Source organism: Sarcophilus harrisii, chromosome 1, assembly GCF_902635505.1.
Source record: "Sarcophilus harrisii chromosome 1, mSarHar1.11, whole genome shotgun sequence".
Lineage (NCBI taxonomy): Eukaryota > Metazoa > Chordata > Mammalia > Dasyuromorphia > Dasyuridae > Sarcophilus > Sarcophilus harrisii.
This window is the reverse complement of record NC_045426.1, coordinates 383,064,294-383,089,410: the sequence shown is the minus strand read 5'-3', so window position 1 is coordinate 383,089,410 and position 25,117 is coordinate 383,064,294. Positions and strand designations below refer to the sequence as shown.

The 25,117-nt window shown below is 36.1% G+C and overlaps 1 protein-coding gene across 1 annotated transcript in view; it reads left to right on the top strand.

Moving 5' to 3' along the window:
* TPPP (tubulin polymerization promoting protein) overlaps nucleotides 1-12,859 on the top strand; it is a 114,268-nt gene extending 101,409 nt beyond the window's left edge. The window contains exons 3-4 of the mRNA XM_031946080.1: nucleotides 4,112-4,265; nucleotides 11,011-12,859. Coding sequence (XP_031801940.1) covers nucleotides 4,112-4,265; nucleotides 11,011-11,205 — 349 coding nt within the window. The 3' untranslated portion in view covers nucleotides 11,206-12,859. The remainder of the gene's footprint in view (nucleotides 1-4,111; nucleotides 4,266-11,010) is intronic.
* Nucleotides 12,860-25,117: the final 12,258 nt, after the last annotated feature.

Here is a 25,117-nt window from a genome sequence, read left to right as displayed (position 1 = left end):
TCAGTTTACAAAGGATTATATAAAGAAAATGGGAAGGAGGGAAGAAAAGATAAGATACTCTTTTTAAAAATATGTTCCCATTTTTTCCAATTACATGTAAATACAGTTTTCAATATTCACATTTATAAGATTTTAACATTTAGATGTTTTCCCTTCTCTTTCCTCAAGATGGCAAGCAATCTGATATGAACTGTATTATATACAATCATATTAAACATCTTCAGAGAAGATATTCTTAATATTTTGGGGGCACCATCATAGAAAGTCTCTATGACTTGCCTGAATTAATCCTATACCCAACTATCTGATATCTGTCCTATTATTTATGTTTTCAAACATAGTTAAACTATAGATTTTCAAAGCCAATATTTTAAAGTTTATAAAGTGTTTTAGGCCCCTTCCTTAATTTTATCATAAATATGAATAATTAGTATCAATGAACTAATTTTTAGACAAATAAGTAAATTAAAAGCTCCTTGAGGATAGGGACTACTACAATTTTGTCTTCATATCCCAATGCCTAGAATGGTACCCAACATATAGAAGGTACTTAATAGGTGTTGGGTAGTGGATAAATTGTAGATGTATTATTGACAGGCTACTTAATAACCTGTGCTCCTGGGTTCAAAAGCTACTGCTTCTAGACTGGATTTCCTGATCATTCAACAAGAAATTATTCAGAATTCTTTTGTGTAAGTGCTACCTTGGCAGAAACTAAATATATGTGGTTTAATGTAGAAGGTAAGGGGGAAAAAAGAGATGTAATTCCAGCAGCTGCCTGAGTATGGCTGAGTCTTCTGAAGAGAAAAAGAAAAACGTAATATTTGGGTTATTTAGGCTGCCGACAAGGAGAAAGCTTGGAAGGGAATGTGGGATAATTAGACATAAAAGAATCAGATAATTTTGTGACAAAGTTAGGGAGGATCTAGTAGCCCAGAGTAGATTGGTGGAAAACTTGAAAGTAGAGATGGAAACTCCCTTAAATATGACCCTAAGAAGCAAATAGAGAGGGAATCTGGAATCTGGAGAGAAATTGGCTTTCAAAGTCCACAGCAAACAATTAGGTACAAGAAAGATGGCAGACATGAATGGATCTGTGTCTGTATGGAATTTGGGAACATCATTTTGATGGCTGATGGAGTGGATAGTGAGGAGATACTTGTGGCAGAGAGATCAACTAGCAGACTTCTGAAATACTCTAGATGTGAGATGATGAGAGACTTCAGGAGACTATGTCAGAGGGAGAGAAGGGAGGAAATCAGCATTAATATAGCATCCACTGTACACCAGGAATTTACAGATATCTCCTTTGTGACAGTAAGAAAGAGCTAGCACATGAACTTAGTCCTGTAGCCCCTTAGTTTTCCTAAAATGTATGGTTTTACTGTCACACCACGCTGCTTCTCCCAATTTAACTTACCAATCACAATAGAAGACATAAGAATAAAGTCTAGAAATATATTCAGAGCATGAGGGCACAATACCATGTAATATATACAGGCCTTGTATTCATATGGGCTTTTGTTTGAATTCTCACATTGAAACCTGTCATCCCAGTTTTTCTATATAGTCTTTTGACCAATACTATGGAGTCATAATAACAGGGTTCAAAACTGCCAGGTTTCAGAAAAGTATTTAAATTAGCATGGCCATATCCAAGAAAGATACCCATATTTTAATTTTTTTGTTAAAAAGAGAAAGAAAAATAGCATGCAAGAATGGCTTTGACAAAACCGTGAAGCAGATAGTGTTTGTCTCTGCTGCCCTCCAACCTTCCCTTTTCCTGACCATCTCTCAGGTCCTGTCCCCTCACTCTCTTAGACTGTGCCCAAAGTCCTTACTGTGCCATTCTACTTATCATTGTTCTTTGCCAGGAAGTGCCCTATTCTTACAGAAACACAATAAAAAGGTTAGGAGAGACCTTAGAAAATATCAAGTCCAAACCTCTCATTTGACAGATGAAGAAACAGAGATTAAAAAGTGAAGAAAAGATTGACCCCAAAATAGCACAACTAACAAGAGGAAAAGTCTAGAGAAAGATGGCAACCTTTTGCCTTTGGGACCAGATTTCATTGCACTACATACCCTGCATTGGTCCATTCTGTCAACACTTTCCTTCCGTCAATATTCCCTTGCTGTTTAAAAGACAATTAAATTAATCCATACTACACTATTATTGGGGAAGCTAGATGACACAATGGACAGAGTGCCAAGTCTGGAGTTAGAAAGATTTCATTTTCCTAAGTTCAAATCCAGCCTCAGACACTTCTTAGATGTGTGACCCTGGAGAAGTCACTTTATCTAGTTTCCTTCAGTTTCCTTATTTATAAAATGAGATGAAAGAGGAAATGGCAAACCACTCTACTATATTTGCCAAGAAAACTCCAAATGGGATCACAGAGTTGGACACAGAGTTAAATTGAAATAACTGAACAGAAAAACTAAGGTATTATCATAGTAATAACTCACATTTATGACCAATAAAGTTTAATGTGTGAACCTTTCCAGACATTTAACAGTATAAAATGCTTAACACAAAGCAATGACTCTCTAATGGTAGAATTCCAGGCTATAAGTTAGGGGTCTTAACTTTTTGTATGTCACAGACCTTTGGGGATCTAGTGAGCCTTAGCCACGCCTTCTCAGACAAATGTTTTTAAATTCACAAAATAATATGCACAGAATTACAAAAAAAAACCAATTGTGTTTTAAAAAAAAAAACTTCATGGATTTCAGGACAAGAAGGGGATCTTTTTAGAGCAGGTAGAATAAGCTTTGGGAAGCTCCTACTTCCTTTACATCTGAAACTATCAGCACTGTGTGTAATCACTGAAGGCAATGAAAATTATTGGAATCAGTATTCTCAGCATCTTTTGGAAGAAATGGGCATGTTTTACCTGGAGAAGAAAAGATTCTGGATAGAAGTAGGATAGACAGTAGATAAAATGCTGGGCCTAGAGTCAGGAAAACTCATGTTCATAAATTCAAATCCAACCTCAGACATTTACTAGCTGTGTGATTCTGGACAAGTCACTTAACCTTGTTTACCTCATCTGTAAAATGAGCTGGAGAAGGGAATGGCAAAAATGTTTGCCAAACATCTTTGCCAAGAATACCCCAAATGGGATAAATGGTCAGACAGCTGAAACAAGTCAATAATAGCAACAGAGATGGGGACATACTTTTAAGCAAATGAAGGGCCACCATATAGAACAGATATTATATTTATTCTGCTTGGCCCCAGAGAATAAAACCAGGAACAATGGGTAAAAACTGTAGAGAAGTAGATTTAGATTAGGTTTAAAGAAAAATTAATTAACAATTAACTGTACAAAAATAAATGGGTTATAATCACTGAAAAGAAAATGGGAGACTGCCCTAGAGGAATGCTCTTTCAAGGATGGTTGAAAGGTCTCTTACAATTCTGAGATTTTAGGATTTGCGTGTGGCTTGAAGATTTAGTCTCATTTCTTTATAATCATCCCCTTATGCAATAAAAAAAGAACAAACATGCCATTTCCCTAAAAAGAAATCTCTATTTCTAATTTGTCAATAAGCCAGGCTGGCAAAACATAATTTTTCTGTCATTACTGAGATTTCATGTGCTTAGGAGGGTACTGCTTGTGGATGTGGGTGTGGAGATCTTGCTGTCTCTTTCTGTCCCAATGGATCATCTTTTCTCACAGGCCAACTGTTTTCTGTGCCTACCACAATTTCCCCATCATTTCATTTGTCAACAATGCTGTCCCCAGTTTCAATGAGAAAATGGTTTGACAAACACTCCTCCCTGGCTTAAGTGTTCTTTAATAAGATTCTGCTATGGATCAAAAAAGCTTGATGCCTTGCGAGGAATGTCTTAACCTGTGGGTTGTGGGGTTGGAACACTCCATGCTCAGTTAGACTACATTGAGCCCAATTCTCTTCTGAGTGACTCAGATTAATGGAAGAAATGTGTATCTCTAAGGCTTATTCGGCACAGTGATGGTGCTACACAATAAGCTGGATTTTTATGTTCTCAGGATTAACCAACATGTCCAAATCTTTGATTGATTAGCCTTCCAAACCCTAACCTATACATCCTTCTAATTGTTTTCTTCTTTTTCTGTTGCAGAGGGAAGTCCTGCAGGACAATTACTTTTGAACAATTTAAAGAAGCTCTGGAAGAACTCTCAAAGAAACGATTTAAAGATAAAAGCAATGAGGAAGCCATTCAGGAGATACACAAACTCATCGAAGGAAAAGCTCCGATAATATCGGGAGTGACGGTATAGAAGCACAATTTGGGGATGGCTTTAAGGCTTTACCTGGTGGTGTGTGAAAGGGTGACTCCCTGCAGATGTTCTTGGGATGTGGAGTAGAGAGAAACAGTTGGGAGAAAAGGGTTTGCTCTCATGTACCCATGTCACAACTCTGAGAGGGTTAAAGTGGAGGAAGAGAAGGAAGGATCTAGGAAGGAATGAAAAAGGGAGTAATAGACTTGGAGGGAAGGTATACTAAAGACTGATGAAAAGCAGTCACTCACTTGTCACTGGCCACTTCCCCTTCTGATTATCCCAAAAGGTAATGTGGAACCTCAGACACTATGGGATCTTAATCAAAACCTACTTTATCTCACACTTGAACTATTTCAATAGCCTGTTAGTAGGTCTGCTTAAATATATCAGAATAACATTTAGTCTCAGATCTGCTCCTGACTCTGTAATCTTAGCTAAGCAAATCACTTCCCTTCCCTGACGTTCAGTTCTTTCATCTTGAAATGAAAAAGTTGGGCTAGATTAAGGCTGTATGGCCCCCAGTTTGGCAACACCTGACTTAAAAATTTTTATTTTATTATTATTATGACTTTTTTGGCAAGGCAATTGGGGTTAAGTGACTTGTCCAGGATCACACAGTTAATAAGTGTAAGTGTCTGAGACCTTATTTGAACTTAGGTGCTTCTGACTTCAAGGTCAGTGCTCTACCCACTGCACCATCTAGCTGCCCCCCCCTTTTTTTTTTTTGATGGTGATAGCATGGTGCATTGGGCAGCATTGGGTACAGTAGATAGGGTGCCAGGCCTGAAGTCAGGAAGACTCCTTTTTCTAAGTTAAAATCTGACCTCAGATACTTCCCAGCTGTGTGATCCTGGGCAAGTCCTTTAACTCTGTTTGCCTCAGTTTCCTCATTTGTAAAATGAGCTAGAGAAGAAAATGGTAAACCACTCCAATATCTTTGTTAAAAAAAAAACAAACCAAATAGGGTAATGAAGAGTCAAACATGACTGAATAACAACAATAAGCAAGGTATAATAAAGCAGAGGTATCAGAGGACAGCCTGCTGACATCATAGAAACCCCTATTAAAATATAATTGAGAAATATTTTTACCCAGTAGTATTTTATTTTCCAAATACTTGTATAATTTTCAACATTCCCCTTTGCAAAACCTCGTATTCCAATTTTTTTTCTTTCTTTCTCCTCCTTCCTTTCCTAGATATAGGTTAAACATGTGAAGTTTTTCTAAACATTTCCATATTCATCATGCTGCACAAGAAAAATCAGATCGAAAGGGGGAAATAAACATGATAAGGAAAAACAAACAATACCAAAAAGATGAAAATACTATGATTTGATCCACATTCAATCTTTATAGTTCTCTCTCAAGATGTGGATGGTTCTTTCCCTAATAAGTCTATTAGAATTGCTTTGAATCACCTCATTGTTGAGAATAATCAAATTCATCACAATTGATCATCATATAATCTTGTTACTGTGTGTAATGTTCTCTTGGTTCTGCTCATTTCATTTAGCATCACTTCACATGAGTCTTTCCAAGGTTTTCTGCAGACTTCTCATCATTTCTTATAGAACAGTAATATGGAAATATTAAAAAAACAAATAGAAGTACAGTAGAACAAAGATAATGTTGATATGTGGTTTTATTTATATATTTTATGTTCCATTAAATATTTCCTAATTATATTTTAAATAAATTTAAACATTTTTTAAAATTTGAGTTCCATCCTCAGTTTCCTCATTTGTAAATTGAATTGTACTCATTTATTTCTTAATCTTACAAAATCTACAGTCTGTGATTGAAAACAGCATTTTGATTAGACTTCAAACACAGTGAGTATCCATAGCAGTTTTTTTTTTTTTTTTAAGGGAGAGGAGGAAATAAATACTGTCTATTCACAGAAGTTTGAATAATGAATTGTCTTTGTTTTGTTTTCAGTGCATTGAATATCAATTTGCTTGTGGAGAGTTTCAGTCTTTCTGCTACATAATAATTTGAAGAGAGAGGGAAAGTCCTTTTACATTCCCCTTTCTAATATCTCCCTTTTTATTAGTCACTGTAATGGAAAACCTTATCTTTCATTTTCTCAAGATTTTGTCCTTTTAAAAAATTTCTTTAGTTAACTCCCTAATTCTTTAAGTCATTTTTATCTCTGTGGATATGAATCTATCAGATCATTTTCTGGGAGCAGGATTGGTAAAATAAGCAATTAAGAAAGGCATGAGGGCAATGGTCATTTGAGATTGACAGAGAAACAAACAGAAGAAGAATGGATGGTGATAAAGACAAATCTAGACTTGAAATCTAGATGTGGCAATTTTGCACTTCCCTTCAGTATCAGAGGACAGAGAGAGGATTAATAATTCAAACACTGAGCAAGGGGAGCCAACCCAAGAGATAGCACTAGGAGCTGATGTAATAAATGATATAAGCTACTAAGTCTAACCTTCCTTTTACAGATAAAGAAACCAAGGCACAGAGAGATTAGATGGCTTGCACAGAAACATACAGTTTATAAGTGCTTGAAGTAGAATATGAAATTTAAGTTTTTGTGAGCCCAAATTCTGCTATACCATTAATTCTTAAAATGTGGTCCAGGTACCTTGGAGGGGTCTGGAGACCTTTTAAGGGGATCTACAAGGTCAAAATTATTTGTACAAAATATTTAAGACATTTAAATTTCTAATATGGTAAATATTGATAGATATGACATATAAATAAGTGGTTTTTGAGAGGTCCTCAATAATTTTGAAGAATACAAAGGAGTCCTGAGTTCTAAAAGTTTGAGGACCACTACACTACAATGTATCAGCATTTAATGACACTGCTGCCAGAGAATTAACAAAAGATTGGTCCAACAAAGGTTTAGTGCCTGGACATTTTGGAGTAACCATCCTATTTCATTTCCTAGCATCTGTGAATTCTGAAAAAGGTGAAATAAAGTGTTTGTCTCAATGTTAGAAGATTCATTTTAGTCTTAATTGACCAGATTACCAACCAAGTAGTAAATTCTAATTTCATTGTTGAGTTCTCCATGTCCTGGCTACTTTATCCCGTTTAGATTATCACTGACAATTCAGTGACTTACAACATTCAAAAGCTGAGGGAATAACAGAATTGTCTATTTTTGTGAGATAGAGAGTTCTTTGTTACTGCAAATATTTAATCATCGGCTGAATGATCATCTGTCAGGGATGTGCAAGACATAACAAGTTTAAGGCTTACAAATTATTTTTATGCCATAATTTACTTTGAGTCTCATAACAGCCTTGTAAAGTAAGTAGAATATACATTATTATCCCATTTGCAGATAAGGAAGTTGAGGCTGGAAGGCTAAGTGAATTTGCCCAATTTGCCCAATTTGCCACAGGACATCAGGATCTGAATAAGAACCCAGATTTCCTTCCTCCTATTCCAGTATTTTTTTCCCTCTGCAGTATAAAATATGTTCCAAAAAATAGGGCTCAACTGACACTCTCAGACTGGAAAAGACCTGGTTAGTGTCCGTAACCAAAATCATTCAAAGCTCCATGTGGTTTGTTTTGCTATATAGCCATACACTATGGCCAAATGGAACCCAGCCCAGGGTGAATTTGGAATAAAGCATTTAGAATTAATGTAGAAGTGTGCTTATGATTGTTCCTGAGAATGAAATGTTTTTGAAGTAAGCTATATAAGGTATACATGACAAGAAATCAAATTAATGGATTTTCTAGGAAGCACTCTTTTCTATTCAATGGATTTACCTAGTAAATGGTCTTTATAGGCCAGTATCACTTAGTATTACATTTACTAACCATAAACCAGTGGTTTTTTTATGGCTATGGTTTTTTCTAAAACCTATTTCTATGCCATAAACATATATATGTGTTTGTGTGTGTATGTGCACATATATATATATATATATATATATATATATATATATACACACATATGCACATGCCATATATAAATATGTATAAACACACATATACCATATCTTTGTCATATATACATATATAGAGAACCTATTCATTCATTTTTTTAAAAAAAAATTTGTTTAAAAATTCTTAACTTTTAAAATCTTGAGTTCCAGATTCTTTCTTTCCTTTCTTTTTCCCTCCCACTCCATCCTCTACCCACTAAGAAGGAAAGCAATATGTCAATTAAATATGTGAACTTTACACTTCTATATTAGCCATTTAAAAAAAAAAACAAGAAAAATAAAGTGAAAATCATACTTCCATTTGCATTCAGGATTCCTCAGTTTTCTCTCTGAAGATAGATTATTTTTTTCACAAGTCTTTTGGTATTGTCTTGGATATTGTATTGATCAGAACAGCCAAGTTTTTCACAGTTGATCATCATTATAGCATTGCTAATACTGGGCTCAATGATTTCCTGATTCTAACTTCACTTTGCATCAGTTCATATTTGGCTTGTCATGTTTTTCTAAAACCATTCATTTGTTTATGGAACATTTGTTGGGTACCGATTATGTACCCAACTTTTCCCCAAGTGTGCCTTTTGCCTTTCTTTTCTCATCACTCCTCACTTCAGAATCTAAGGTCTAGCACTTTGCAAATCTTAAAAGGGCTATATAAATGTCAGTTGTTGTTGTTGATGAATTCTTCCTTCATATAGAGTCAGTAAATTCAAATATCACTTGTCAGAAAGAATTTTATGAGTCCAGGGTTTCTTTTGTTGCTTGTTTGTTTTGAGCAGTATTCACCAGGACATTTTAAATTAAATTATTCTTTTTTTTCCCCTGAGGCAATTGGGATTAAGTGACTTGCTCAGGGTCACATAGCTGGGAAGTGTTAAATGTCTGAGACCAGATTTGAACTCGGGTCCTTTTTACTTCAGGGCTGCTGCTCTACCCACTGCATCACCTAGTTGCCCTGACTTAAGTTATTCTTAAAGACAACATAAGATGTAATTCCTAAAAACCTAAATAAAGTTAATATATAACAGTAGGTACATGAGAGACAGACGTGGTGGAACATATAATCGTTGTTGTTATTTGGTCTTTTGAGTTGTATTTGACTCTTTGGGACACTGTTTGGGGTTTTCTTATCAATGAAACTAAAATGGTTTGCCATTTCCTTCTCAGCTCATTTTACAAATAAGGAAACTGAGGCAAATAGGGTGAAGTGACTTGCCCAGAATCACACGGCTAGTAGGTGTCTAAGGCCAGATTTTAACCCACGAAGATGAGTTTTCCAGCACTCTATCCCCTACACCATCCAAACCTTGCAAATTCTGTATTTTGGGAAAGTACAAGTTCTGAGCTTCTACTGAGATTCCACAGAATTGCTATCATTCAGTTCTAAAGTCTGAGAGTTCAGGTTTTGGTTGGGTCCACAGTTGAGGTTGTTATGGGCCTTTGTCTCTACTTTTAACAGCAGAATATATGCTCAATACATTTGTGCCATTGCTCCTAACACCACTCACTATTCCTTTCACATATTTTTAAATGCCAATTGCTTAGGTTCCAAACTTATTGAGAGACATGGGTTGTCTAATAAAATCTATTGAGATCTTGTCTGCCCTTTCCCTACTGCCCTGGAAGGCCCTTGAGGTAAATCTTTAATGAAAAGGATTTGAACAGACAGAAATAAGTGGGGCATGGAGACTGACTGTAAATCAACACATGTTATATTCACTTTATTTTTCCTTTTTCTTCTGTTTTTTTTCTCATAGTTTTCCCTGTTTGTTCTGATTTTTCTCTGCCAACATGATTCATAAAGAAACGTGTATTTAAAAAAAGATGAATGTAGATATATAACCAGAAAAAATAAAGCAATAATTAAAGAAAAGAAAAATAAATAGGGGAGATATACATCCCAAGCAATAAGACCATGTGATAATAAATATCTCTTCCACCCATTTCTATTTAATTCCTCCTTTTCATTAAAGATTTAGCTCTAATGTCTTCCCTGCTTCCAAGGAGATTTTCTAGAACCCACAAGTTAAAGTGATATCCGTCTCCTCAAGGTTATCTTATGCTCTTTCTTGGATCTCTTTTATGAAAATCATATTCTTCTTTACTTATATAGCAGTTAAGTTCGTACAATGGATAGAGCATTAAACTGGAAGTCAGGAAACCCTGAGTTTGAATGTGGCCTCAGACCCTTGCTAGCTGTGTGAACCTAAACAAGGCATTTAACCTTGGTCTGTCTCAGTTTCCTCAGCTGTAAAATGTGGCAAATAGAATCTATCTCATAGGATTGTTTGTAAGGATTAAATAGCATAAGAAAAGGGCTTTTAAAACCTTAAAATTACATGTATATACATATATGTATGTGCTATTATTGTTTTTGTTGTTACTACAGTTGTTGTGTACTTTGACTTTCCAACAGATTTTTGACTCCTAGAACAAAGATTCTTAATCTTATTTTTTATTTTTTAATTTTATGCATCCCTTTATCTATCTGATGGCGGCTATAGAGCTCTTCTCAGAATACTATTTTCAAATGCAATAAATAAAATACATAGAATTAGGGGAAAACCCTATTATATTGGAATAATCATCAAAAATTTTTTTAATTTCACGGACCCTAGATTAAGAATCCCTGTTCTGGAGAGTAAGACCTGGATTGTATGTATCTCTTTAGCCCTACTGACTAGATATTCCTTTTAGTATATGCACAATTAAATTGAATGGGTTGAGATGAAATGTTTATTTTAGGTATTTCCCCCTTTTTATCTCATTTTTCCCCTCTTTCTCTTCCTCCTTCCTATATCCCTACTACAGAAAGCCATCTCCTCTCCAACCGTGTCACGACTTACAGATACGTCCAAATTCACTGGCTCCCACAAGGAGAGGTTCGATCCTTCCGGCAAGGGGAAGGGCAAGGCGGGAAGAGTGGACTTGGTGGATGAGTCAGGCTACGTGCCCGGATACAAGCACGCGGGCACGTACGACCATAAAGTCCAAGGAGGGAAGTAGGAGTCCCCTGCAGAGCACAAGCGAGCGTTGTCTGGACGGCGATGGCACACTGTTCAGGTTGGCGTGAATGCGAAGCTGATGATGTTGGAAATCGTTTTCAGGAACTGGAACTTATTCTACCACCTGCTGAGGTCCTCACAGCACAGGGCAACACTTCTTTACATTCCTCATGTTTAACGTGGGCAAAAGCAAAGGGGAAAAATGAGTCTCTGAGCTTTAGGCAAGAAACCAAATGGAAAGGCCTTTTTTTTTTCTTTCTGATCCACACCGTATCAGTACCACAAAGAGGCCAAAAACATTCCCAAATGTTCAGTGTTGCATCAGGGGTGAGAGAGGGTCCCCCTTTACCCCTCACATGGAGTGTTCTCCTGGCCTGCTTCACATTTGGCAGGATGCCTTTCAGAAGAATATCTCCCCCTTGAGCGGGCTGGGGTCCAGCCATACCTGATTCCTTTCTGATGAGTCCACTCTGCCCTCAGAGACAAAATGCTGAGCATTAAACTGGGAAGTCAATGGCTATTTTTCCAAAGAGACTTCCAGAGATCCATATTATTAGCCTATTTGTAAGCAGAGGAAGTTTCTTCCTGGAAAGCATGAGAAATGTAGCTCCTGAATGATTAGTAGGTGAGCAGGGGAATAATAGGGCACATCTCCATATGTCAAAAGTGGCTTCTACCCCTTATGTGAACCATACCCACTTTAACCCAAATCACCAACATGAAAAAGGATAAAAACAGCCAGACTGGGGGTGGAGGGATGGGAGAAAGGGAGCGTTTGGAGGCAATTAGAGTTAATCTACTAACTAGAATTATAAAGATAACTAAATTGAGCCTTAGGTGGAAAAAAAACAAGATTGAAGGATGGCCACCCTTTGTTTCTAGGCTTACACTGCCACATAGTGGGTGAGAAGGGCATTTGGGAGTCTCATGTACATCGTTTAACTATGCTAAGGCTAAACCTAACACTGCTGAGAGGTTTTGCCCACAATTTGGCAGACACTGCCATGCTGTGTATTTGGGGGTTTTAGGGGGAAGGGAGAGGGTGGTAGGGGTCTAGTACATGTGAGCACAATTCTATACATCTACATGATGTTTGCTTATATGCTAGCTCTGGGGGAATGACGTTTGAAATCTCAAATAACAAAGTCAACCAAGTAGGAAGAAAGTTTTCTGAGGTGGGACACAAGAACTTCCCAGTTTACAAAAAGCTAATTATCCCCTCCCCTCTCCTCCCTCTATAGAACCACAGAAAAATAACTTTGAAAAATAATTTGAAGTGAAAGTCTTCTAATATTTATAAAGCATATGAGCAATTTATGAAAAGCATTGATTCTCTGTATGCATCAGTGTGCTCATTTCATATTACTTAATATTAAAAAAGAGTTCCAGCCATTGCAATGGCTTTTATGTTTTATATCCTGGAAAAAGAAGTCCAGAACAAACCCATTATTTGTCACTGCTTTTCCCCTTTAAAAAAAAAAAAACCCAACATGTTGTAAAGTCCAAAACATGCAATGAAAATGAATAATGATTTTTTTTTAGCCTGGGTATTTGCAGTTGACCATTTAAAGCTTTGCTTTTCCTTTTGTGAAATGGAGTTCGTGCATTAACTTTAATAATATGTAACTTTGGCTATTAAAGTTTAATCAACTTTACAGTCTCTCTCTGTTTGTCCCTTTTCCCATTTTGGATTCAGTACATCTGTACTGAAGGCATCTTTCAGAGTATAATCAGGATGGGATTATGTATGCTGACTTTGCACACGAAGTCATTAATACCCTCTGGTATTGAAAGTATCTAGCCAAAATCAATCTCTTCCCCACTTTTAAAAAACTACTGAAAAGTCATTTGCCCTCTCACTCTGAATCTCTCCCTTCCTCCCTTCCTGTCTCTTCCTTCCTCTCTCCCTCTCCCCCACACATCTCTCTGTCTCTGTCTCTCTGTGTGTGTCTGTCTCTCTGTCTCTCTGTTTCTGACTCATTCTCCACTCTGTTTCCCACTCTCTCTGTCTCTCTCTCTCTCTCTCTCTCTCCCACTCTGCCTCTCTTTGTCTCTCTCTCTCGTTTTCACTCATACTCATTCTCTCTCTGTGTGTCTCTCTGTCTCTGTCTGCTTCTGTGTCTCTGTCTCTGGTTGTCTCTCTCTCCCTCCTTCCCCCAACAATTTAGTCTTGACTGATTTTTCCCTTGGAAGCTTTCTTTATAAACTTGGCCTCTCCTGAACTCTTCCAATCCCTAACAGGACATGAAACCAAAACAACAAAAATAAACAAAGGAAACAAGTCTTTATTAGGCCCCAGATTTTTGTTTGGATTTTGTTTTGTGTTTGTGAGAAAAGAGAAACATGACCGCAAGTCCATTTTTCAGCATGCCCTGAGTGCTCTCTTGTGTTCGGATTTCCCAATCCTTTACTATTATCTATTCAGGTTTCTTGAAATTACCAAGATATTTTTGTGGTGGTATGACAGTCTTAACATCTTTGTTGTGGTGGTGGTTATTTCTGTCTTTGTAATTTTATATTAAACAGGGTCCCTGCCTCATTCACAAACCATAAAAAAGTGTCTACAGACATTTCCACCTTCATCCATACTGAATATTTGTAGCTGAGGTAACGTTTTCTTAGTATTACTACATTTGCCAATTTGTTAAAAATGCATGTTTGTTTAGGTCTCAGGAATCTAATCTTTGTATTCAATACCGTCTTAGTCATGGGAATATTTATACCTTTATATAAGATGTGACTGTAGGTTTTGCTATGAGCTGAGCATTATGTGGAGATTTAGATAACTTGGGACTAGGCCTCCCAAGAGTGAATTTATTCACTTGCTAATCAAGCATAAGGGCAGGGAAAGCTGTGGAATGTTTCTTCCCCACCCACCTAAAGCTTGAAAGCCTGAAACAAAAACTCCATGTCTTCTGTTGTTGGTGCTTTTTTTTTTTTTTTTAATAGTCAGATACAGACAGTGCACTGAATATCTCAGGATCCAAGGGTCCTGCTACCTAACCAGCAAAGGAACCATTAGCTGATAGCATTTAAGTAATGTTTCACTTTTGGCCATACAAAAGCTGGAAATGGATGGTTTCTGTGTAGTATCCTACTTAATTTCCACAGCTTATGTAATAGAGTTGAGATACTGAAAAATTTCCTGCCTCAACCTTTCCACAATCACCCCATAAATCAGTATATCCATTAACTTTATTCATTCACTTCACATATTCTTTCATCCACAAGGTCACGAAAAATTATGCTACAAACCTACCGTGCGCAAGGCTCTAGGGGAAATGAAAAGATATATGATGTGGTCCCTGTACCCCCAGAGGAAACAAACTAGAAGGGGAAACATAAATAAAGCACAATCTCTTATACCATTATGTAAACAAATTCTCCTTAGGATATTAGATATATCAGCTGATATTGAATTAATTGATTCAACCAATGTTTCTAAGGACTAAGTTATGCTCATTCAGCTTTGCCAGGCTTTGTTTTGCTTTAGCTTGTGGTCCTAGGATCTGGGAAGCAAACCTCAGGTGGAGTTTGCTTCTCACTCAGGTTTAGCCCATGGAATGGCAGTTCAGCGTGTTTTATTCAGTTAAAAGAATAAAAGGCTCTTCTAATTCTCCGTAGCCAGCAAAAGAGCTTCTGAAAACACCTGCTCATGAAAAACCAATGCAAATTCCTGGGCATTTGAGGGCCTGGCTGAGGTGAGGCAGGAAATAAAACAAAGCATTGTTTTTACTCATTTCCCGTGTATTATTGAGGCATTTATACTTCCTGGTCTTATAGAAACTAAAGGAAATGAGAGGGAAATTTATTAGCTGGCAAAGACTCTTTTGGGTTGAAATAAGATGAGATTCTCTGAGCTGCCATGTCATATACTCACAGGATCAAAAATAGAGATGGAAGGAACCTTAGAGGTCATCACATCATCTTACCGATGAGGAAACAGAGGCAGTTTTAAGTGACTTGTCCATGATTGCATAGCTAGTAATTATCTCATTCTTTTTTTTTCCCTGAGGCAATTGGGGTTAAGTGACTTGTCCAGGGTCTGAGGCAGGATTTGAACTCAGGTCCTCTATCCACTGCACTATTTTAGCTGCCCCAAGGATCTGTTTCTTTTTTTTTTTTTCTTTTTTTTTTTTTGGTAAGGGTCAAAGGTAGGATTTGAACCTGTGTTTTTTTACCTCAAGTCCAGTCCCTTATTCACTACAGAGTGCAGTAGAGATTTAGAATAACTATCAGAATAATGAATACCAAGGAAAGCAAAAATATTGGTTTGCATTTTCAGGTCATTTCTGGTTGGAGCCTGAGAGCTCTGCATTGCCTTTTAGACTAGAAAGGCAGACCCACAACTCCATAATGGCCTTTGAAAGTGACTGTGTTAGAGATGGGAATGTGTCACCTGTTCAATGTAAACTATGAGTCTTTAAATACCTCTAAATTTAAATTTAATTTTAATTAATTTAAATACCTTTAAATACCATGATGTCACTTAGAGACTGAGCTCAGAAGTTTACAAAAGCCCCACTTGAGTTTCAGAGGAAACCCCGCGAGTTTGGGAGGGGGATGAGAAGGGAATGGGGTAATGTGCCAGAACTATATGCCACTGTTAATGCTCTATTGTACCCCCCTCCCCCAGGAGAATATCCATAGCAAGAACATTTATTGGCCCCGTTCTTTAAATACAGTAAATATCTCATATCATACAAATATATATACAGAGTAATGTGCACTTCAGACTCTCTATGGATCATTTGGAACCAAAAGCAAAATTTAGCCAGAAGACATGAAAATGCAGCTGCTCTCATTATAAAGTAACTAGTGAGACTTTGAAGTCTGTACTGGCTGCACCATTTGACTTTTTGAAGCAACAGCATCTTTTCTACTGTTATTTTGCATTCAGTTTCCAAGGACTCTTTTGGCAAAAGCACTAGCCGAGTCCCCCTGAGATGTCTAAGAGTCTGGTATAAGAGCCTGCAGGGATCTTAGAAGATGAAGAGCTGAGGTTAACTGGAGGTCTCGGATTTTAGTAGTTGTTTCTAATTATGAAGACAACGTTCTCCCTGCTTGCAGTGAAAGCATGAAATCAGACATCTCATAAAGAACCCTGGGAAATAAAAAGACAAAATATCTTTCTCCTGGCTTTCCTCACAAGTCTGGACCCACACGTAAAGAGCATCTTTAGGCAAGAGCTAATAATTACCTAACATGCTTTTGTAAAACTCTGAAAGCTAATGGTGGTATTATGTTAATAGGTAGGTTCAATAAAAGGCCTAAAACCCATATATTCTCTGTTACTCCATTCTCCACACTTTCTCTTATAATCCAGTGGCTATAACCAATTACTCATAATTGATTGGAATGATATCGCCATGGTTATCGGAGGAGAAACCCCATTTTGGGGCATAGAAGGTGCTTGTGTGAATGTTGATTCATTTTGGAAAAGTGGAATAGTTCCCCCACCTTCCCTTTAATTTGTCAACTGTTCTACAAGAGAAGGCCAAGAGAGATGAACCATGTTTTTCTCTTTTTCATCTTTTCAAGGAAAGCTTCTGTCCCAGTCAGGGTCTGTATAATAGCCAGGGAAAAGGGAAAATTTTATACAATGGCTCAATTTTTTTTCTTTTTTACATCCCAAATAACTGGTGTGAGCCGTTTTCCTGTCCCATTAAATATTTCACAGAACTTTAAAGGGGCAAAGACAGTCATCTGTGGGGGAAAGATTTAAATGAATCCATGATAGGGCTTATCCCAAAGGAAAAAGACACATTCTTCCTTCAGTGATAATTATAAAGAGGACAGAATTCAAGTGGTCCCCATACCTGTCTTCTTCTTGAAACTTCTTTTATCCACAAAATACTAAAAGGATTTTTTTTTTTTCTTAAGTGACTTGCCCAGGGTTACATAGCTAGGAAGTGTTAAGTGTCTGAATCTAGATTTGAACTCAGGTCCTCCTGACTTCAGGGCTGGTGCTCTATCCACTGCACCACCTAGTTGCCCCAGGAGGGTATTTTTAAAAAAGCAGAAATGACTGTGTACTGACTTAGGGTAGTAGTCCATTGTCCTGAATGATGAAAGTTGAAATTTGTCCTAAAAGTAGAATATGGCAAATGTGACAAGCTAAGGAACAACCACAAAAGTTTAATGCTCCCAAAATTTGGTGAGCCAAGATCAATAAACTACTCTGCAAGTGAATGGTTCTCCTTCAGGGAAAAAACAGACCTTCAGGATATCAAGATTCAAACCATTTAATAAATTATGCCTCTTAAGGGATAGGGTCCTTTTACCTCCTTAAAAGTGAACTGACCTTGGGGATGAGGTGAGGAAATTAAGCAATTCATACCAATCAGATACCCTCTAGAAAATTTTATAAAATTTGTTCTCTAAAAATTCATTTTCTAAAAGTCTTTGATAAGTAAACTTCAAGTGTGTTTTCTAAACTTTTATCTAGGAAAAAACATTCATCTCACTTTCTCCCTCCTAAGCTGGATTTGAAATGCTACAAAAAATAACAGAGCAATGTGGTTAATGGAAATAAGTTTGATCTGAGATGACTCATTTAGCCTATTTGACTATATCCCAAGACTGCTCAAGAGTTGTTTCAGCAAAGTAAACAAGATATGCTTTTTGGTGTTTCTTTTCAATTCTGCAATCTCACCTGTTATAGATAATATGCATCTTCTACTAGTTGTCTTTTCCTTCTGCCTGAGAATGACAAATTTTGCTAGGGAATGGAGGATTGGATTTCTGTTCAGTAAGCAATTAATGAGGCATCTGTTTCTACAGTCTTTATCACCTGAACATTCAACTATAAACAATCTTCTGGGCTTTGTGATTATTATTTCTTTTGGTTTAATACTAAGACATAAGTTGATTTCATTCTAAAACTTGGTATTTGATCAAAATGATTTTCAGCTTCCTAATTGTTTTGGTTTTAGATAGTCCTTATTAAAGCTTTAATGATATTTATTGACAACTTGTTATTAAGGATTGGGACTGAAGTTGGAGTCAGAAAGATTTGATTTCCTCCCTTTAACATTTACTAGCTGGGTGACGAAGCTAGATGGTGGAGGAGATTGAGTGCTGGACCTGGAGTCAGGAACACATGAATTCAAATTTAGCCTCAGACACTTACTAGCTATGCAAACCTGGGCACGTCACTTCACCCGGTTTGCCTCTGTTTCCTCATCTTATGGACTGGAAAAGAAAATGGCAAATCTACTCCAGTATCTTTGTCAAGATCAGACCTCAATGAAAATGACTTAATGACAATAACTATGACTGTGGGCAAGTTGTGTAACTTTTCTAATTCCTGGGTTTTTTCCACCTTTAAGATTAGGGGGTTTGACTTAATAACTTCTAAGGTCCCACCTAACTTTAAATCTTTAAATGGCTATAAAAAAGACTCATCTTATTCCCTGAAAACTGATTCCCCATCATTCAGGTTGGCCACAGAGATAAGTTATGGTAAAGAGTATGCGTGGAAGAAATGACATTTTACCAACCAAACAGCCTGAAGGATATGAGAATGTCTACAGATGCAGCCTTTAATTCTTCTAAACCAAATATTTCAGAAGTTTATCTTCCACCAGGCCAAATTATCCATTTAAGTATATACAAGCAACTTTCTTTGATTATGTGTAGCTGAGGATAGATGCGTCTTTCCTTTCAAAAGTAATTTTTAACCAAAAAAAGCTAGCTTTGATTAGTCATATTTCATTATCTGCAACCAAGAGGTGGGTAAATATTTATTCTAGTGAGCATCACAATCTAGAGATACCATTTGATTTTCCTAGTGAGTTGCCCATTGGGCTTCATCATGTATATTAGACAAAGAATCTTTGCTTGGATTTGGAGTCTATGCCCCCCAAAATACATCTGTGTATTTTCATCGATTCAGTTTCTGAATAATGTATATAGCATATAACCAGGATGTTTGCCTTTTTTGCATGGTTTTATGCAATGCCAATTAGCTTTTCATAACCAAAGTTAAATGATTAAACTTTGCTGGGATTTGGGATGGCAGAGGGAGCTACACAGTTTATACCCCCAAAATATTTACCTTAAAGACAATAAATTCTGTCATGGAAAAGGGAGTGTGTAGGAGCATGTTAGCCTCAAGAGGAAAAGGTAGAAGGGAGTTTTTTCATAATTGCTGATTATACAAAATTATTTGTTTCTATTGCTTTGTAAGATAGACATATGGTCAGTGCAGAGGAGATAGGTTTAGCAGATAGGTACCAAAATCCAAATTCTAATTATACTATAAATATAAAATGTCATAGCAAGAGTTATATATATTTATACAAGAGTATTTTTCAAATGTTCTAATGCCTTTAGTCTTTCAAGTTTTGGACAGATGAAAGTGATAGCAAAGCCAAGAAATCAGAACTTGAGCAGCATCAAATGTAGCTGCGTCCTTCCATCCCTGGGTTTCCCCAATTGCTGCCTTGAGCTGTTGTGCTGTAGGCCAGGTCCCGACTGTGACATCCCAATACTGCCTGGATAGGGCCGAGCCTCGGATGCCAGTTTGCTTTGCTATTTGGCAGCTGGGATCCAGCTTCCTGGAATAGAATCTGTTACCACTTAAGGTTTTAAATGGCTGTTGGTATCTTCTTTTGAGCTAAATGTACTAATAGCCTCAGCAGCAAACTTACCCAACCCTACATCCCAACTCCCACCAAAAAAGTCGCCTTGTGCTTTTCTGTTTCTCTTGCATCTTAGGTTAACATTCAGCTCAACTGTGAAGTTTTCGATCTATTCAAAAGCCTTGGGGGGTTAAAGGGACACCCAGCTCTAAACTGACAAAATTGTTTTCTACTGACTTACTACTGAATGCTTGCTTACATTGTGCAAGTAAACAGCTTAGCTTTTAGAGCTGGGGAGGATGGGTACTCCTCACTCTGACCATAGTGGCTAAAGGAGCACGACAGCACTGGTGCTGAACTTTCTGGATGTGGCAGCCAGATATCCTCTAGAGAAACTGGAGGGTCTGATCCAAGGGCAGCCATGTGAACTTCCATCTTGAGGGAAGGGCCTACTGAAGGGCAAGCACAACTGGAGGCACTGTACTGAATATGACCCCCTTCATTGAACTGCCATCTTGTCCTTAGGCTTTGGGGGTAGGTAGGGGTGGGAAGGGGAAAGAAAACTTTAAAAGAAACTTGAAAGGGATCACCTACTACTAGTTTGTACTAAGTTTTTCAGGAAAGGGAAACAAATTTATATATATATATATATATGTGATATATTTTTACACTTTTATTAATGCTAGGAAGAATACTTCCAAATGTTTCACTTTATCTGTATGATATAAGTCAAGACAATTATGGACATTGAAACTTTGTAAGTGCTGTCACTAACTTCTAAAAATGCATTAATTGTGAATAAGCTATGTTGTCAAAATAAGCATTGCTTTTCTTGATATATATAGCCTTCTGGAGCCAAGCAGAATAAGCCTCAAGTTCCAATGCAGCCATTATCTGTCTAGAAAAGGCTTGGCTTGCAAACCTTTATTATATTGTATGGATGTTGTTTCTTCTGGAGGATTGCAATTCATGCTATGTGTTTTTGCTGTTGATTGTATACAATTATCTGTTCAGTTGGTAAAGTGATTAATAAATGTGTTAAAATATGGGACTGTTTGTCATCCTTGAAACAAATGATCCTTGATGTCAAATCATTACCACCTTATAAGCAAAGAATGTAGAAGTCAGTAATATTTATATAGTACACCATCAAAAATCTACCACCCTGCTCCGGAATCAGATAGGGCCAAGTAACTTGTCAAACAATTCTTGATGGGCTGGCAACTAACTCCCCTGAGATTTCTACACAGCTTGAGAAAGTGGAATACCTCTGCCCTCCCCTTTTATTTTCATAAATTTTATGGAATTTATGGGAAATTTAGTTTGGCCAAGTATGTAAATCATTATTCAAAAATAAGTCAACTCAGATAATTGCTTTGCATAATAAACTTAGTTCTTATAAATTATACCAGTAACACAATTCTACCAAATAGAGATGACAGAAAGTGCTAAGATTCATAAGGAGAATAAATGCTAATAGAAAATAGAAAAGCATAGCAAAAATGGAAATTGAAACTTGCAAGGAAGATATCTTAGGGAATAAAGATAGAAATTATTGGACAGATATTAATTGCTTATGGTGAGGCCATGCTAATTTAATAAAACAATGCTATGTAAATTAATTTTCATATCTAGTACCATACCACTCAAACTACTAAGAGGTCACTTTGTAGAACTATACAAAATAGTAATAGAATTCATCTGGGATGGGGAAAACAGAGGGGAAAATAAAGAATCTTAAGGGAAATAATGAAAAATGTAAAAATCAAAACTAAAAAAATATTATACTGTAAAACATTCATTATCAAAATTATTTTGTACTGGTCAAAAATAGAAAAGTTCTTTAATAGAAAAGATTAGATAATAAGACCAAGAAGTAATAAAATGCGCAGTGTTTGACAAGCCTGAAAGAACAACTACTAGAGAAAGAACTTTCAGATGACTAAAGCTAATGGGAAAATTGAAAAGCAGTTTAGAAGAAAATAGGGTCAGATAGATCCATCTCTAAAATTATATATTACATTAAGCTCTGAATGTGTATACATGACCTAATTATGAAATATATCATTTAAAAAAAACACATAAGCATGACCACACAAGAATTCTTAAACAAGATATAGTGGTAGTCATATAAAAATAGGCAATTTAACTTTATAAAACATTTTGTATGAGAAAATCAGTAGTTAATGAAATTATTAGTGAATTAGTGAAACAAATCCTTTAAAGCTTAAAGGATGTGGGAACGCTAGATTTTTGAGAGGAGTGGAATACCTAATTATTATTGGGCTTTTCCAAGCTATACATTTTATGCTAGGAAATGAAAATGGAGAAATCATGTCATTTTGGATTTCTGAAGAAATCAGAAAAAAGGCTAAGTCTATCAGAAAGTCATTAGGGAGTCAAGTCCAGCAAGTCATGGAAGAACACACCATGCTTTCAGGAGAACTTACTTCATTTAAAGTAGAAAAGGAACTATGCTGTGGACACAATTATGGGCCACAGAAGCAAAGTACAAAAAAATAAAAAAATATAGATGTGGTCCTAAAGTTGTATAAAAAAAAAAAAAAAAAAAAAAAAAGTAAAGAAAAGTGTAGCCAAGGAGGATCTAGCTAATGGATTGATATACTTGCAAAAAAATCTTGAGTCAAAAAATTTGACTTTAGACTCGAAATATCAGAATAACAATAATGTAAAGGAAAATATCCAAAAGATTTCACAATTTGCATCAATGTCATGAAGAATCATGATTTCAGAAGAATAATTATTACCCTTGCTTTCTGCTTCTTGGAAATGATGTGATAAATTAATGGCACAGAACAAAACATTTTCAAATACAGCCAATGTTTCGAGTTCTTTGCCTAGACTTTACTTATATGTAGAATGATTGCTCTGTTTGGGTCAAGGGGGTTAGTGGGAAGTGACATATTTAAAATATATATATATATATATATATATGTGTGTGTGTGTGTGTGTGTGTGTACATATATATATCTCAATATAACAAAAATGCACAAAAGAGCATTTTTTAATGTTCAAAAGTATATAACAAACTAGCTAAATTCATTACTAACATTAAATTTAATATACACTTAAAAGAACTGTACATAACAAAAGTTGATAGTTTCATATACAATCTGTTTTTGGTTCTTTTCTGTATTTCTGTGTTAGTTGATGATCAAGTTTCTATCTGTAAGAAGATAGAAGAAAATTGTACCTACCTTTCCTAAGTGCAAAGTTGCATTGTTTTGGGGACCAAACTGTCAAAGTGAAGAAACGACATTGTCACAGTGTCCCTGACTAAATTCAATTCTCACTTACAAAGAGTATTGATTTTTCATAGTATTGCTGGATGTACTTCTTTTCAATCTTTTTTTCCCCTTAGATCTGGGTAAAAAGATTGCCAGTTACATAATGTGTTGTGACCTCAGATTTAGTCACCTATGTTATAAAGCTGTACTAGATGTTAACCAAGAAATTTTAAAAGCAGAAATATCTGATAGAAGGGTCTTCAGAGAGGCTCTCTTATTTCCTCCCATAATGCCAGTTGTCCACTTTTTTCCACATTGTCTAGATATTCCTTGGAACCAATTTAAGATTCAGATGAATCAGTGCCATTACTATGGCTTTCAAATACCCTTGATAAACTCAAAGCTTACAATTATTTCAAGTAAATATTCTACATCTGTACAAAATTTTAATTGGGCTTAGTTAGCACCATCTTAAAAACTCTGCTGTTCTCTACCTTGATTAGACAACAACTCTAGTTCTGAATACATTTTAGGAGGGCCTTTGACTAAAGACAGAAAAAAATTGATGAGTATAATAAAAGGACTCAAAATCATTCCATAAAGGATCATCAATTTTAAAAATTAAATATGATTAGACTGGAGAAAAGAAAAGTTAAAGACATGTTAGCCATCTTAGAAAACTTGTAAAGCTGTCAAGTAAAAGTGGCAAGTTTATTATTCTATTTGGCCCCAGAGAAGACCAATAAGCAGAAGTCAGAATTTACTCATGATATTTATCTGAGCTTCCATTTATCTAAAAATGTGATGTTCTGCCTCATTCGATATGGACTTCTTTCACTAAAGCTACTCAAGGAAAGGCTACACTAATTGTCAAGGGCATACAGAAAAAAATTACTGCACTGGGTAGACATTGGACTACATGTACCCCTTTATAAAATGTCCATCTCAACTCAATTCTAAGATTCTAAGTTTCTCTGACTTCTATTTTAGCTCTCTTTCCATTATACTTGGTTTCCTTCTACCAGTCATTACCATCAAGATATGAAATGAAGTTTCTAAAACCAAATTTTAATCACACACTTCCATTTCTTTCCAAATTTTATTTTCCATTACCACATTAAAAATAAAGCAGCAAATTCTTTCAAAATTTTAACTCTGTTAACTCACTTAAGAAAAACATCTGGTACACATGACATGTTTGGGTTCATATATAAAGCACAACTTGATTTGAAGCTTGAAGTTGATAATCATCATCACACTTTTACCTTGGAGTCAAGCTTCAATTACAGACAACAGTGGCACACAAAGTAAATAGAATCTAGGATTAAAAAAACACTTCAGAAATTATTATATTGCTGAGAATCTTGATGTTGAATGAAGTGACTTAACTTATGCAAGGTCACACAATAGTAATTAGCTAATACCTGAACTTAGGTCAATTGCCCCTCAATCCAATGCTCCTTCTACACACTGTCTCCCTGTCTTATTTCCTTCTAATGTGGACCTGACCCACACTACTTAGGCAATAACTTTACTTTAAAATAACTCTACTTTGTAGGCAGAGTTAGCTTTTCTAAGCTTTTTTACTTCTCCGTCTTGTTTTTCCTGCATGATCAAATGGACCTGCATATGTCACTTCTCTCATTGAGAATGAGGTATCACTGACCATTCATTGCTCAACTTTTGCAACAATGGAAAGAAATCAGATGATTATTAAACAAAATAAAATTCTGAGCCTGTTCTCCATAGCCATTCTTCTCCACAAACCAACACCAAGGCAAAAAAGTATGACTGATTCTCTGTCCTCTTCTCAGATAACTTCTTCCAAGCAGTAGCAAATAAGAGAAAAAGTTATTTTCAAAGCAGAAGCAAAGCTTTAAGAGCTTCCCTTTGATCTCATTTTAGGAAGAAAGAATGTAAAGGAGAAAACACAAGAATACCAGATTGAAGAGATTACTGTTCTACAAACCTTTACATGTGAGAATGGAAAAAAAAAAAAAAAAGAAGCTGAAAGGGACCATAAATATTCAATTCATTCATTTTACAAGTAAGAAAACTGAGGCAAAGAAAAAGTACAGGA